Here is a 14,536-nt window from a genome sequence, read left to right as displayed (position 1 = left end):
TAGGGAGACCAGCTCCTGGGGTTACATGCAGTATGCAGCTTACACACCACATACAATGGGTTTGTTTTCTAGCAGCCTTTGTGTTCTGAGCCTTCTGGAACATGTGTTTCTCATTAGATTGGAAGTGCAGCAGCTTGCTGATCTTTGTGATAACAGCTGTGTGTGTAAGAAGTAATTTCTCTGCTTTTTTTACATCATAGAGAATAGATACAGGACATAGGAACCTTGTGGTCCATGTGGAAACAGTTCAGTATGCTCCGTTCATTCCCACTGCAGGTCTGGTCAGGAAGCCCAAGTATGTGGAGAGCCCCAGGGTGCCAGGTGAGGCAGCCCTGGCCCTGCAGAGGAGGCCAGAGCCGGGAGAGCCCAGCGCCAGTGGTGAGCATCCGCCCGGCGAGCGCCTGTCTGTCCGCTTGCTGAGTGTCTGTCTGCCCAGCTGTGCTGCCATGTGCTGTGGGGTGAGATATTCATTCTGTGCTGGGAACAGGCTGTTGCAGAAGGAGCTTCTTGCTCCTCCTGTCTCAGACCTACATTGTCTTTAGAGCTGTCTCAGTTCCTGGGGCTGGTCATGCGCTGCAGGCAAAGTGATGTCCCAGTGTCGTTAACTGCCACATAGAGCAAAGACCTTCTGGCATTTTTCTGAACTTGTTTTTTATTATAAATTGACTCAAATGTGTAGCTTGGCATTCCTTTCAGTGCTTCATTTTAGAAATTTTGTAAAAGTTTGCTGATTAAGGCCGTAACAGTTATGTTGGCAAAGCTGGGAGAAGCCACCTCCCTGGAGTTAATTGGCATTCTTGGAAAGTTTTGTGTTGGTTAAATCTGACTAGTACATGACAGAGTGTGGCCGTTACAGCAAATGTCCTGACATATGTCAGTATATGTCATGTATTTTTAGATTAATTTTTAAGTTTAACTAACCTCATTAAGGTCAGTGGATATCACGGATGATGTTCCAGGTGAAAATTCTTTTTTCTTCCTTTTGTTTCAAATTTAAAGGAAACTACCATTAAAAAAAACCCAAACAGTGTTTTCTTTCCAAAATATAGGTGCTTAGTAGCAGAAATAGAACTATTTGAAATTGTTTTCACCATCTGCTTGATACAGTATAGTTAGCCTGGTTGCTCTTGTGCATTCATCTTCACAGCCATCTTCTAGTGCTGGCATTAAACTCTAGGTCCAGGTGGGAGAGCATGTAGTCTTCATCCCCTAATTTGAGGGTGACCATGTTGTGATGTTCCTGCTCTCACAGAGCTGTGCTCCCAGATGATGAGGCTGAGGCTGCTGGAGATCAGCACCATTTTTTTCTGTTCAAGGATCAAACAGTGGATGCCGGGTTGAATACCTTGGGCTCTTAGCTTTGGTCTTTGTTACTGACTGAATTTGGTAGTATGCCTAATATTTACTCAGACTTGTCAGATATTATAATTTTTCTAGTAATAATAGTAATGATTTCTGTAGTTTTGAGGGAAGAATGAAGATGTTGATTTCACTAAGTGTGGTTTCCAGGATTGTGACTTAAAGATTACTTGTAATCTTTAAAATTGCTTTTTTAAAGAGAAAATATATTTTCCAGGCTAATATTTGAAGGCCTGTCAATTTGTGAAACTTCTGACATAAAAAAAACTATTGCTATCTACTTTCCTCTATTTCCTTCTTTTGGGATTAAGTGAGAATCAATTTTGCAGAGTAAAACCTTAAGCTGTCCGTAAAATTAAGAAATGCATGCATTCAAGTAGGCATTGAGCTGCAGTAAAATAACGACGGAGGGTTGACTGGAACTGCGCATGTTTGCGAACTTCGGGGTTTATGTCACTCATAAAATTGGGCTGGTGTTGAAGTAGTGCTTATGGTCAGCTGTTCAGTTACAGTTGTTATTTTGTGTTTTTCTTCCAGACTGCAGCTTGAGAAAAAATGTGCTGTTTGCAGTTACCACTGAGTGTCAGCTCTGTCTTACATGGTTAGAGACCACATGCTCCTCACGGAGATTAAAAATTGTCCTGAAGCTGCTCTGGCTCAGTGACACTGTGAAGGGAAGGCCAAAGGACAGTTCAGTTGGGTTGCTTTGTGGGTTGCCCCCTCACCCCGGCTCCTCTTGGTGATGGGGCAGAAGGTGCTGCGGCTGAGGGCCTTTTATCTCCTCTCCTAAAATTCATCCCTAAGTCTGGGCACCTACTTCTCTCACCTGCTGAGGCACTCTGTAGCAATCGGGAATTGTTTGTTGCACAACATCTCCAAAAGTTAAAGTGCTGGAGCTGTTTGGGTGTCTTTGCTGGCTCCCAGCAGGGGGGTGGCACCAGCAGCCCCGGTGTGCTGGCTGGGAACTGGCCATGCAGCTACTCCTCAGTGTCCCCCTTGGCAGTTCTGAGGATAAGAACTCCTGCTGGGAGCTTCTTCTCCAAGTGGTAGGGTGATGCTCCTTATTTAATTAGCTGTTTATACCTGAGGATGGGACAGGCCTATGTATATATATATTTTTAATAATGGAGGAGAGAAATAAATGCCTTGTAAATGTTCCTGTCAGAGCAGGTGGTCACAGGTTGGTGGGTGATGCCAGATTGTTGGCATCAAAGAAGGAAAAGGGCTGGAAATGCTTGTTTGTGAGATGCAATCAGCAAGAGTGTGTGCCAGGGCAGAGCTGTGCTTGGCTGCTTTTGTTGCAGGTTGCCTCATTTTGAGTTTTGTCTTGTTATATCTGTTGGATGCTAGAAGACATTTCAAAGCACTGTACTGATAAAATTAAATATCTTTGTGCCAGAAGAGCTGGGACTTTTAGAGCTGGTGTCACATCTTTTGCATAGCAAGCAAAACAAAAATGTATGGTACTAGTTCTGGTTACAAAACATCTATGTTATTAACCTCTACTCTTCGCATTTTTATATGACTGAAGTAGAATTTCAGCTTGCCACAAAGCTTTGATAGCATTGAGCTTAATGCTGCTCTTAGGAGTATCGCTGTGTTATGTTGCTCATCAGTGCAGTGATGAACTGATTGCACTTAAACATTTCTGATTTGACTGGCAGGTAGGGCTTTCCTTCCATAGATTTGTGCAGTTATGCGGAGGATCCAAGACCCACCAGCAATTAAAACTCTTATGGACAATTTGGTTGTACTTGTTCCACCTCTTTTAGTGGTTCCCAAATAAAAGACTCTAACCTTCAACTTTTTTCCTCCCAATCCAAAGCAAAGCCTGACAAAGACTCAAGCTGTTCTCCTGCAGCACAAGAATTGATGACAAGACTGGGGTTTTTACTGGGAGAAGGGATCCCAGCTTCTGCTCACATGGAAGAGAAAAGCGAAGTTATGGTAGGATAATGGAATATAATCTTTTGATGTTCATTCTGTTTCAGAGAGGACTGATCTTGTCTATCTGCTAGTTGCAGTTACTTGATATCCAAATACCATCCATTTAAATAGAACTATAGTAATAGAATTGGACTTCAATTATAACATGTTTATTTTCAAAAATTCAAGATCAATTCAAATTTCAAAACACACAAACTGAAGAGATTTCTCATCAATTCTGGAGGTTAAATCTAGTCTACTATGAATGTGAATAGCTTCTAGAATTCTCTCTGCTTTTAGTATTTAGGAGGAAATTTTTGCCTTCTCTTTTCAGTGATTTCCAAGAATGGAGGAGGCCAGCCTTTTGTTAAAATGGGAGCATGCTTGGGGAGAGGGGTGTGTTTTATTTCTTCCTGAGAGGTTCACTTAATCAGACAGTCCTTCTCTGTCATTTGAGGTAGAGGGATTGGAGTGAAACAGGCAGCTACTATCCACATGAAACTCATCTGCTAACTAAAACTTCACAGTAACTACCAACCTCTGCTCCTCCCCCTTGCTCTCTCCACTTTTAGTGCCAGCCCTCCTAAATCCTTGTGCATCAGTTTGTGTTTTCACACTGATAGTGAAAAATTAATGAGACTGCAGTTCTCGGTTTTTTCAACTCAGAGAATAAATACAAGAGGTGGAGGGGAGGGGTATCCAATAAAGTGTTAAATAGAGAAGAGATCTGCCTCATGATAGCTTTTTTTACTGAACTGTGAAAATCCCTTTTTAATTCAGTGGTCACTTTTTAAGAGTAATATGAAAGGTTAAGATTCCCAGTCTAGATGAAGCTTTCACTTCTTGAAGTTTTTACTTTAAAAATGGGCTCTTTGCTTTGCTCTTATTCTACCTCAGCTCGATGTCTCTAGTTTTCAGCCCAGCAGGGTCCTGCCTGCTGTGCAGTGAGTCTTTCTTGCTCTTCCCTGGCAGTGTGCGGTCGCCAGCCAAGGAGTGAGTCCCTGTTCCACCCTCACCAGCAGCACGACGTCGCCCAGCACTGACAGCCCCTGCTCCACCCTCAACAGCTGTGCTGGCAAAGCAGCAGCCAACAAGGGCAGTCCCTGCGGCACCATCAGCACCCCCAGCTCCACCCTGGAGAGCAAGGACAGTGGGATTATAGGTGGGCATTTTCATTAGCACGTAGTAGAAATTAGTTTCCTCTTAATTGTGGAAGTGTCAGCAGCTGCTTTATGTCACTGTGTTCAGTTTTACACTGTCTATGGATCCCATTTTGAAAGATTGAAATCCTGTTCTTGGCTACAACAGCTGCTGTTAATGTGTGCATTTCTTTTCTTTTGTTTTCCTGGTGCAGTTCTAATTTCTCCACTTTTTCCTTGGAAATAATTAGTTTTCTCTGTTTTTCCTCAATTTCTTCTTTTCTTATGCCTTTTTATTTTCCAGAGGTCTTAACAGTGCTTTTCATAATGGTGAAGCACAGCAGGGCATGAAGTTGATTTAATTTCTGGCTGAGGAAACAGTAATTGATGTGATTTCTTATGAGAATAGCCTAAATTAAACTGTTTTTAAAAAGTGCAGACTTTTGAGTAATTGGCATGAAAATGAAGCTAATATGGGACATTGTGGAAGAGATAAAATGGTGTGATCCTCTGTTGAAAGATGGCTGAATTGAGGGTATATGTGCATCTTGTGTGGGGAGTCCATGACCATTGGAGGCAGCTACCCTCACAGCCCAACTGTTACCAGCTCCTTGTACCAACCACCTGAGTGAAAATCATTTTTACTGACCAGTTACCCTAGGAGACATTGTTTGTCATGGGTCAAAAGATTCCTCTATAAAATTTAAGTGTTTCAGTTGAAGAAAATTATACTCATTCCATGTCAGATTGATACTTGATCAACTTTGTATAAGATCTAGTTTTGAAATAGCGTGAACATCTTGATGTAAAGAAAAGGATATATCAGAATTGTTGCTTTTGGAAAAAGAGCACAATTGTAGATACTGATATGAACATACTAGCCTGACATACTAGCTTGACAAGCTTGAAATAGTCCAAGAGCATGTCCATGCTCTAAATAAGGTCAGAATGGCCTCATGTTTGTTTAAAATAGTGTACTGGCCTGACAACATCATTACTACATAACCTTGTAAGTACCAGTGTTTTAAAGAAAACATTTTAGAACAGTGTTAAAAGTTACTTATTGAATTACTGAAAAGGAAGGATGAGTGTATGAGTGCAAGAGCAGGGGGAACTTCCTGGTGGCTCCTTCGGTCAAGTATGCGTGGTTCATGGCTGCAGGACCACTTGGAAATAATCTGCTGCTCCTCTGCAGAGCTGCTGTATGTGTCTCAAATTCCAGAGGAATTGGAACACCCCATCTCTTGGCTACCCATGGCAGCACCCCTTACATCTATAAAGGCACAAAACCAAGAAGGGAAAGAAAAGGCACCTTTCTGATAAGTGACCTGTGCTTTTGGCTTTTATATACAAGTATGTCTGTGCATTCAAATTTGTTATTAGTACATGTGCATTTTAAATTATGTTTAGCAAGTATATGTTTTCTAATGTCTTTGACAGAGTTCATCCAGCCATGAAAATATCTTGCTCCTTCGTGCTACTTATCTGGGCCTCCTTTGTATTTCTACTCCTGCAACGTTTTCCGGACCAGCAGACTGATGGGAAATCAGTCTTTTCTCCCTTTTCCTCTTTTTTGCTTACAGTTCAGGTTTCCTTTACTTTTCCAGTGTTTTACTGCTGTAGCTGAATTCTTCTTTCCTTCTGTTGAAGTCGATGTCATAGCAGTAAAGGCAAGTTTTAAACTTCTGCAAGGAGCGGAGCAGGAGAAAAGATTGGGCTGCTGGCCAAAATAAAAGCTTTGCTGGATCTTTGCTGCTGTGTCAGGATGGAAATCTTGAGCAGCCAGGTTTCCTGGAGCTGCACTTCACTCCGAGAGGAATCAAGGTTTTAAAGATTTTATACTTCAGGAGAAGCCAGATTTTTTTTAACACAACAATAAAAATAAAATAAATTTGTCATGTGGAAGTGCAATCTAAGTGTGTGCAAAGATTAATGGGGTGCCTGGAAAGTTGGGTTTTTTCTTCTACTGCCTCTAAATGGTATGTTATATTATTGGTATTTTTTAGAATACGAGCTGTTGACTTGAAGCATCCCATCTTCTATTTCTTATGAATGTGAGCCTAAGCTGGAGGAACGCAGAGGTGTACAAGTACCTCACCATCCTGCATGGCTGAAGCTTCCGTGCAGCTGGTGTGGAAGAACAGCTGGTCCTTCCTTGGCTGGACCAGGCTCAGCATGGCAGGAGCCACCCCTCTGGTTGCATTTTGTTAGCAGTCCAGCATGCCAGAATGTTTTCATTTAGAATGGGCTGATTGAGTGTAGAATAGCCACAAATATGGCTTTAACTTTTAAATTGGTGGTCTGGGAAGGACCCAGAGTTCACACAGATATTATAGTTTGAACTGGTATTGATTTTTTTAAATTTTTTTTTTCTGATTCTGATGCCCTTTCGTCCTATTTTCCTCTGTTGCATTAAAGTGTTCAAAATGCATTGAGTGTTGGCTTAATCATCAATAAATATTTGTTGTTCAGTTATTTTGTGAGAGTTTAATGTAAGTAGTTGAAAAAATTTTAAATTAAACAGAGTGGTTTCAGTATTAGTCATACAAAAAAGTATATGTCTGCAGTGTTCCTAATTAGGCAAGGAGGTTAGCATAGTTTTATCAAACATTACTCAAGTAGGTCTTCAGGAATATAAAGTCTTCACATTATTTGCAGGAGGCCTTGATTAAATGCAATCTCAAACAAGTACAGACACACTGATAACCCTCAGCTACCAAACTGGAACATTTGGATCCCACTGGATAATGCAGTTGGTGTTGTCTCTCATCCAGGGAGTCACTGCAGCAGCAGAAACTACTGCTCTGTACCACAGCATCCAAAAACACCTCAGTGGTCTTAGCTGCCTTTTAGCTGAGAGGATCTCTAGGTCTGTGTTCCGTATTGCCTAGCATATGAAATTGTAATGACAGAAAATGCCCCCTTTCCCCCTAGCCTTTATTTGAGCCTCTGATTTATACTGCAGCACTCCTTAAAAACATTAATCAATATGTTTAATAGAATCTGAAATTTTATTAATATTCTCTACTGTTCTGATTCATCATGCATTACTTCTCTTTGCTCTTACTGACAGTGAAATAGAATAGGTGCTTAAGAAAGGAGCAGTAAATAGCTTACTTGCTTGAAGGTTTCTGTCAAGATTGGTTTGCTAGGTATGTGAGTATAGGCTGATTGTTATTCTGATGTGATTATGTATTTTAGGTGAGACGGACCTCTGAACAACATTGAATTTTTGTCATTTTGTCATTCACAATACCATTTGAGAATGAAAATTCTTATGTGGGTGCGAAATTCCTCTGACTTTACTTGGGTTTTTTCCCTCTTTTTCAGCCACTATAACAAGTTCATCAGAAAATGATGATCGTAGTGGATCCAGTTTAGAATGGAGTAAAGATGGGAGTCTCAGAGCTGGAAAACACCAAGGCATCAGCCGTGATCGAAGAACAGATAATTGTTCACCAGTTGCAGAAGAGGAAGCCATTGGCTCTTCTGAGAATTTGCCAAAAGAAGTACCAACGGGAGAGGGTCCCCTTCCTTACACTCAGAGTTCTGCCTCTTTAATAATGCCTCGTCCAAACTCGGTTGCAGGTAAAGTCTTAAGGTCAAAACCCAAGGGTGTTCTTAATGATAGGACATTTCTTTTGAATCTTTCTATTGTTAGCATGAAAGTATCTCTATAGGACAAAAAGGCCTATGTTCTGAACTGAATAGATGAGCATCACCTCATTTGTTTAAAACTGTGGTCCAGGAGGCTCTTACCATGCTTTTTGGTGGGTATTGATTAGGTTAGGACTTTTGAAACACTTCAGAAGTCCAGCAGTTATTCCAGGACACTGCCTGTTGACGGGTGGTGTATTAGCAGGTTATACCTGAACCTGCTCTAACACTTCTGACCTCGCTGATGTGGTTGTTCCTACAGTAAAAAAGAAAATACCCTCAGTGGGAGAGCCGAGGGCCATTTAAACAGGGAAAAACCCAACTAAATCTTTAGTCCGCTCGATTGAAACGCATTTTGTAAATGTTGCAATGTGAATTACTTTGTTGCCATTGTCTAGAGAAACTTCTCTGTAAGTAACATGCAGATGAAGGACTGTAATAAATAATAACATTCTTTGTAACTTGTTTTGAAAGAATAATAAGCTTCAGTTCTTTAATGCTCTAGCAACAAGTTCAACCAAATTGGAAGATTTGAGTTACTTGGATGGACAAAGAAATACTCCTTTACGAACTTCAATTCGCTTACCGTGGCACAACACCGCTGGCGGGAGAGTGCAGCAGGAAGGTAAAGGCAGAGATATTGACACCTGTGTCAGTCACACATTGCTTCAGCAGTTTGGAGCACGGCTGGGCTGCGAGCTGTGTGAGCAGCCCTGTCCTGCCGTGCTACTGTGGAGTGCTCCGGGCGAGTTGCTCTGCGTGTCTGCCAACAGGATGCTTGCTTACACTCTTTCCTGCACTATGCTGTGATTTCGAGGTGGAATGTGTGTGCATCTGTTGCAACCAATAACAATTAAAGGCAGAAAAATTTAACTGAACTCCTAGTAAAACTGATCTTGAGGATTGTATGTAGATACTATGCTGCCCTCTTCCATTTATGGCTTTTCACAGACATAGGTTAACCCTGAAACAGAAGTTGTGTAAGATTACGTTTGGCTAATGGATCCTTAGAGCGTATTATTGGTGAATATTATTATTCCTGTAAATTTTAATGTATTTTATGCAATCAAACCCAAATTCTTTCCTAAGTCATCAAGTGTTTCCCAAATGTATATATGAAAGTAATCAAAGGTGTAATTACTGATCCTGTGACTTGAAAAGTATAGAAGAACAAGGTAGTAATTTTTTAAATTATTTTAAGGGTTTTTTTTAAACAGAAAAATTATGTTATTCTACATACCTTTTTCTGTTTCTCTGTAAATGTCTTTACAGATTTGAAGACCTAATACTGTGATGCTCAGCACATAGTTCACTCTAAACTGAAAAATTGTGCTTCCCCATTTGTAGAATTATTAATGCATTATTAAGAAAACTTTTTTGGATTCTACAACTTAGTAACTCAAGTAAAAAAAAATAGATTGTACCTGTAGCTTCTTTCCTCTACAATTTAATTAATGCAAAAATTTGGCTGGGGAAATCAGACCTGAACTGAGACAATCAGATTTTATTGCTTTCCTGGTGAATGCACTAGAATATCTGATTATGACTGATAGTAACAAAGCTTCTAAATGATGTTACCTTCTGAAACTGTGCTGTTTGATTTCATGACAAGTTTCTTCTGGTAAACTTTCCTCCCTGACACATCTTTTCAGCTCGTTTCATCCCCTATAAGCCTCAGGACATTTTGCTGAAGCCGCTGTTGTTTGAGGTGCCAAGCATAACCACAGACTCAGTGTTTGTTGGAAGAGAATGGCTGTTTCACACCATTGAAGAAAAACTGCAGAATCCTGACCCAGCAGAGAGCAGGGGAGCAGTCATTACTGGAAATGTGGGATTTGGGAAGACTGCAGTCATTTCACGGCTGGTGGCACTCAGCTGCCATGGAAGTCGCATGAGACAAATAGCCTCCAACAGCCCAAGTTCATCTCCTAAAAGTATGGTTTTTTTCTGGGTTAATGTGTTTAGGATTCACGTGTTTAGGTAGTCAGGCCTCATCAAGTCTTTAGGAAACATGTTTTTCTTCCAATGAGCAAAGGAAGGAGTTAAACTTTTGTGTTCTGACAAATACCTTAAAAGTGACATAATGTGGGCTCAGCCCATCAGAGAGGTGGTATAACACAGGCAGTGTGCAGGATCTCTTCTTCTAGTCAGGCAGCGTGTACCCCAAACTCTGAGGATGTGACTGCAGCAGGCTTTGTCTCTCACGAGTTTGGAAAGGGAGCAGTGAGTGTTTTTCCCACTGTGTACCCACTGTGTATGCTTTCTATAGAATTTTTGTAGAGGTGAGAATAAAGCTTTGGAGAAACCCCTTCTATCTTCTACTGGGATCCATAGCATCCTGTCACCAGACCAGTCCAGTGCCTACGTTAGCTGGAAGGATAGTGAGACTGTCATTACTGCTATTTCCCTGCCTGACACTTCAAATGTTATTATTACTAATAATAACAAAGATAAACCAAGAGTTCAGTCATATAGTAACTGCTATTTTAAATGAGGCATTGTGTGTGTTATTTTCTGAAGGAAACTCTTCACATCAGCATGGTTTTTCTTTCAGTAATTCTGTAGTGTTGATCTAAAAGTCAGTTGAGTTGTTTTAAAATAGTAAAGTTGCAAATGCATGCCTGTATTTATCAGACTAGTTGCAGGCTTCTTTTGTATAGCTCAGTTTCAGTTTTTACTCTAGCAGTAAGATAATCTGTGGTGTTTTCCTAGAAAGCAATCTCCTGTCAGCAAATTTGGTTTCTCTTGTATTTGTTGCCTTTTACAAGCAGGTGGTGACTCCTGTCAGGAGATTCCCTTAAGCCAGTTGGCCCCGTGTCCCCCTCCATCAGGTGACACCAATACAATGAATACTCTGACTTGTCCTGGTACTCCTGAATACAAAACTCAGACAGGGGATTCTGTGAGACGCCTCTCTTCAAAGGTGAGTTTTCACTTCCTAAGAGATGTTCAGTGTGCTAGAACCCTCTAACCTGGGGGTCAGTTTGCTTTGTAGAGCCCCCAGGAGGCTGCGGGCGGTGCTGGGAGAGGGGCAGCACCTCAGCACCTCTGCATGATGGCTCTGTTTGGCTGGGGAAATCAGCTGCCTGCCTCTAGGACTTGTCAGGTGATAACCTGAATCCTATGTGGTCTTAGAAACAGTTACCTTAACAATTTCTCATCAGTTTTGTGTGGGTATGGGAGGTTGGGATCCTTTCCTTGCCAAAGGGGCTGTCTGTTTTCTGCAGGGAGCTGCTCAGTGTACCTTCCAAAAGCAAAATTCGGGGTGGGGGGAGGCAGGGAAGATAAAATGTTTGGTTCTTGTATAACCCATCTATATGCTATGATACAGGTTGAGTCTGAATGTAGTTTTATTTTCCATCCTCTGAAAGCCTGAAGTCATTTTTGCATTAGATTAATATGTTAGGTGTTTTATTTTTTGCCTAAGTAGTAAAATTAATGAGTGTCTGAATTGCATATTTTATATGAATAATTGTAGGGAAAACATGAGATCTTTAACATTTGCAGTCTTTAAAGTGATACATACTCCTTTGAAGCAGTGTTATGAAAACTACTGAAGTGCAGGCGTTTTATTCACTGTGAACACCATGTTTTCCTTGCGGTTTGTTTTGGGGGTTTTTTACCCCAAAGAAATATGGGTTACAGCCTGGTTCATTTTTAAGTAATACGCAGCTTTGAAATACTCAGAATAAAGCCAGTTGTCATATTTCTCTATTTGCTTATGTAAGCATGTCTTTATTGGCTGTCTGTAATTTACTTTTGCCTGATGGTCAAATTCGTCCTTAGGTCGTTACAGTGTGCGACATGGTGCTGTTAAATTACATCTACTAGGTTACCTGGTCAGACCCTCAGTTCACTTTTTGCTCAGTTAATCAGCTGCTTACCCGCTGTATCCAAATGCCATGAACTCAAATTATGTTTTCCTACCAGAATCTGACATTTTGATTTCTTTTCTTCTCTGCATGCCCTGCAAGGTCAAAAACCGATTTCATTGCCTTCCTCCCTGTGTTTGACCCAGACTGTCAGAGGCTGTTACAGCGTGGGATCTTAACGCTGAAAAGGATTTTGTAGTTGAGAGAGAAATTTATGCCTTATCATACCTGCACTAACTAGTAACCAGCCAAAATTCTGACAGAGTAATGCTTTTTACTTTGTAATTCTGCAGGTCGTTGCTTATCATTACTGCCAGGCTGATAACACATACACGTGCCTTGTCCCCGAGTTCGTGCACAGCGTGGCCGCTCTGCTTTGCCGCTCGCACCAGTTAACAGCATACAGAGATCTCCTCATCAGGGAGCCTCACCTGCAGAGCATGCTGAGCCTCAGGTCTTGTGTCCAGGATCCAGCAGCAGCTTTTAAAAGGGGGGTGTTGGAGCCGCTTTCAAACCTCAGAAGAGGTATGTTAAGCAGGAAGTGAAATGGAATCTAAACTGCATAAGTATTAGAGAAAAGTATTAAAAATAAATAAAGCAGAACATTTGTGGACAAAGGAATTCCTTAATTGTGCTAGTTGTTTGTAACAATAATAGATGAGTTTTAAACAGATAATTCATGTTTAAATTAAAATGCTGTGAAACTTATTAAAGGTCATAGAAACTTTATATTTACTTTTTTTTTGCTACAAAACAGGAAGACAGCTATTAGCTTGAAGTTAAAGCTGACAAATTCACATTAAAGGATTTTGTTTTAAGATGCATTTCAGTTTTGTCACATACTTTATAATTTTCTGGGCCTAAACATCTGCAAAATGGATGTAGGTTTTGCTTGCTTTTAAAATGGATGTGGCAGTTTTCCAACAATCACAGAATCTCCTAAGCTGAAAAAGACCCACCAGGATCATCAATCCAGCTCCTGTCCCTGGACAGATACCCCAACAGTCCCAGCCTGGCCATCCCTGGGAGTGGTGTCCAAATGGTCCTCCAGCAGCTTTGGCAGTGTGACCTTTCCCTGGGGAGTGCCCAGCACCCTCTGAGGGAAGAACCTTTCCTGATATCCACCCTAACCCTCCCCTGACACAGTTGCAGCCGTTCCCTCCAGTATGGTGTGTAAAAGAAAGCATGTAGCAATGTGATTTCTATAATTAATGAAGCCCTAGCAAGCTCCCCTTGAAATCAGCTGCTTCCCTGCCTATGCCAGCTTGATACCTGATCTGTGGCAGAATGGGGGCTTTGCCTACATATAAACAGAGTCTATAATTCCTGTTAAAACTGTTTTTAGTCTTCTAATGTTGTTTTTAGTCTCCTAAATAATGTTTAAATGCCGTAAGATGTACTGGTGTGCATAAAGATACATTTTTGTTTCTTGACATGTGAAATTGAAGGATAAAGGTGTGTCGCTTTAAGGGAGAATGTTTTTTTTATCTTTTCCTTTTTTATTCTCAAATTTCAGAGCAGAAGATTCCTGAGGAAGACTACATAATTTTGGTAGATGGTTTAAATGATGCTGAATTTCATAAACCTGATTATGGTGACACAATTTCTTCATTTATCACAAGTATAATCTATAAGTTTCCTCCCTGGCTGAAGCTCATAGTGACTGTAAGAACTAATTTCCAGGTAAAAACACCTTTTAATGCTTTTCTTACTCTCAAAGACCAAATGATCACAGCTGCATTGTTATGAAAAATACTGGGTTTAGAGGAACTCAAAGTCTCATGGATTTTTTCCTTCCTTCCTTTGTTACATGTTTATTTGCAGTGGACAGATACAATATTGGAGGCCTTTTCCATTGTGAATCACTGTATTGCAGCTGTCAGTAGAGTTGCTAATATAAGAAATGATGAAATTTGAGTCTGTCCCCTTCTACCTCAGGAGTGCAGTGTTTAGGTGCAGCTGTGCTTCAGTACAATCTCTGAGAGTTTATTTCTTCTCTGCCTTCTTACTACTAGCACTCAGGGTCTTTAACTGGCTGAAGAGTTTGTTTCTCAACTAAATTTTTGGGTTTAAAAAGGGATTTCTGTAGCAGAGACTTATTCCCTCTCTGGAGACTGGAGAAGTGTGTCTTTTCTTAAAACATCTCACTAGTCTGAAAGTGCAGCTTTTTGAAATCCATTTAATTACATAAAGTGGAATAGTTCCTTTTTGTGTTGAGAAGGTCAGGAGATGTTTGCTAAACCTTTCTAATATATGACTCCATGTAAGAAGTTTCTGGTTTAAGTTAGAAGTTGCAGAAATGTTTCTTTTAAATAAAGGTCTTTTGGATCTTTATTTACATAAACATTAAAGTGTTCTGTGTAACAGAAGCATGAAAGTGTGTTCAGGTGAACCTGCTGAAATGTCTGTGCTGTACTTGGTACTTAACCTTCAGGCACATGGGGCTGGGGATTTGCACAGCACCTTTCTGGTACATTGTTACTGGAAGGTGAAATAAGAGGAGTCTTTTCTCTCTTGTCAGTTGTGATACTTAAGAAAACATTCCTGCCTAATAGATCATTCATTTTGCTTCCCCTTTTCCCT

The 14,536-nt window shown here is 40.7% G+C and overlaps 1 protein-coding gene across 6 annotated transcripts in view; it reads left to right on the top strand.

Annotated features, from left to right (window-relative positions):
- The window catches only part of TANC1 (tetratricopeptide repeat, ankyrin repeat and coiled-coil containing 1), a 61,166-nt gene that overhangs the window by 30,904 nt on the left and 15,726 nt on the right, over positions 1-14,536 (top strand). For 4 of the 6 annotated variants that reach the window (XM_030241653.2, XM_030241650.2, XM_050976957.1 and 1 more), the window contains 9 exons: positions 277-378; positions 3,185-3,306; positions 4,258-4,447; positions 7,755-8,012; positions 8,587-8,706; positions 9,734-10,015; positions 10,850-11,004; positions 12,247-12,478; positions 13,470-13,636. In XM_030241653.2, coding sequence (XP_030097513.1) covers positions 277-378; positions 3,185-3,306; positions 4,258-4,447; positions 7,755-8,012; positions 8,587-8,706; positions 9,734-10,015; positions 10,850-11,004; positions 12,247-12,478; positions 13,470-13,636 — 1,628 coding nt within the window. The remainder of the gene's footprint in view (positions 1-276; positions 379-3,184; positions 3,307-4,257; positions 4,448-7,754; positions 8,013-8,586; positions 8,707-9,733; positions 10,016-10,849; positions 11,005-12,246; positions 12,479-13,469; positions 13,637-14,536) is intronic. The other 2 variants (XM_030241652.2, XM_030241654.2) reach the window with 2 other exon arrangements.

The sequence above is a fragment of the Serinus canaria genome, chromosome 7 (assembly GCF_022539315.1).
Source record: "Serinus canaria isolate serCan28SL12 chromosome 7, serCan2020, whole genome shotgun sequence".
Lineage (NCBI taxonomy): Eukaryota > Metazoa > Chordata > Aves > Passeriformes > Fringillidae > Serinus > Serinus canaria.
The sequence above is the reverse complement of the archived record's forward strand: the minus strand, read 5'-3'. Positions and strand labels throughout refer to the sequence as shown.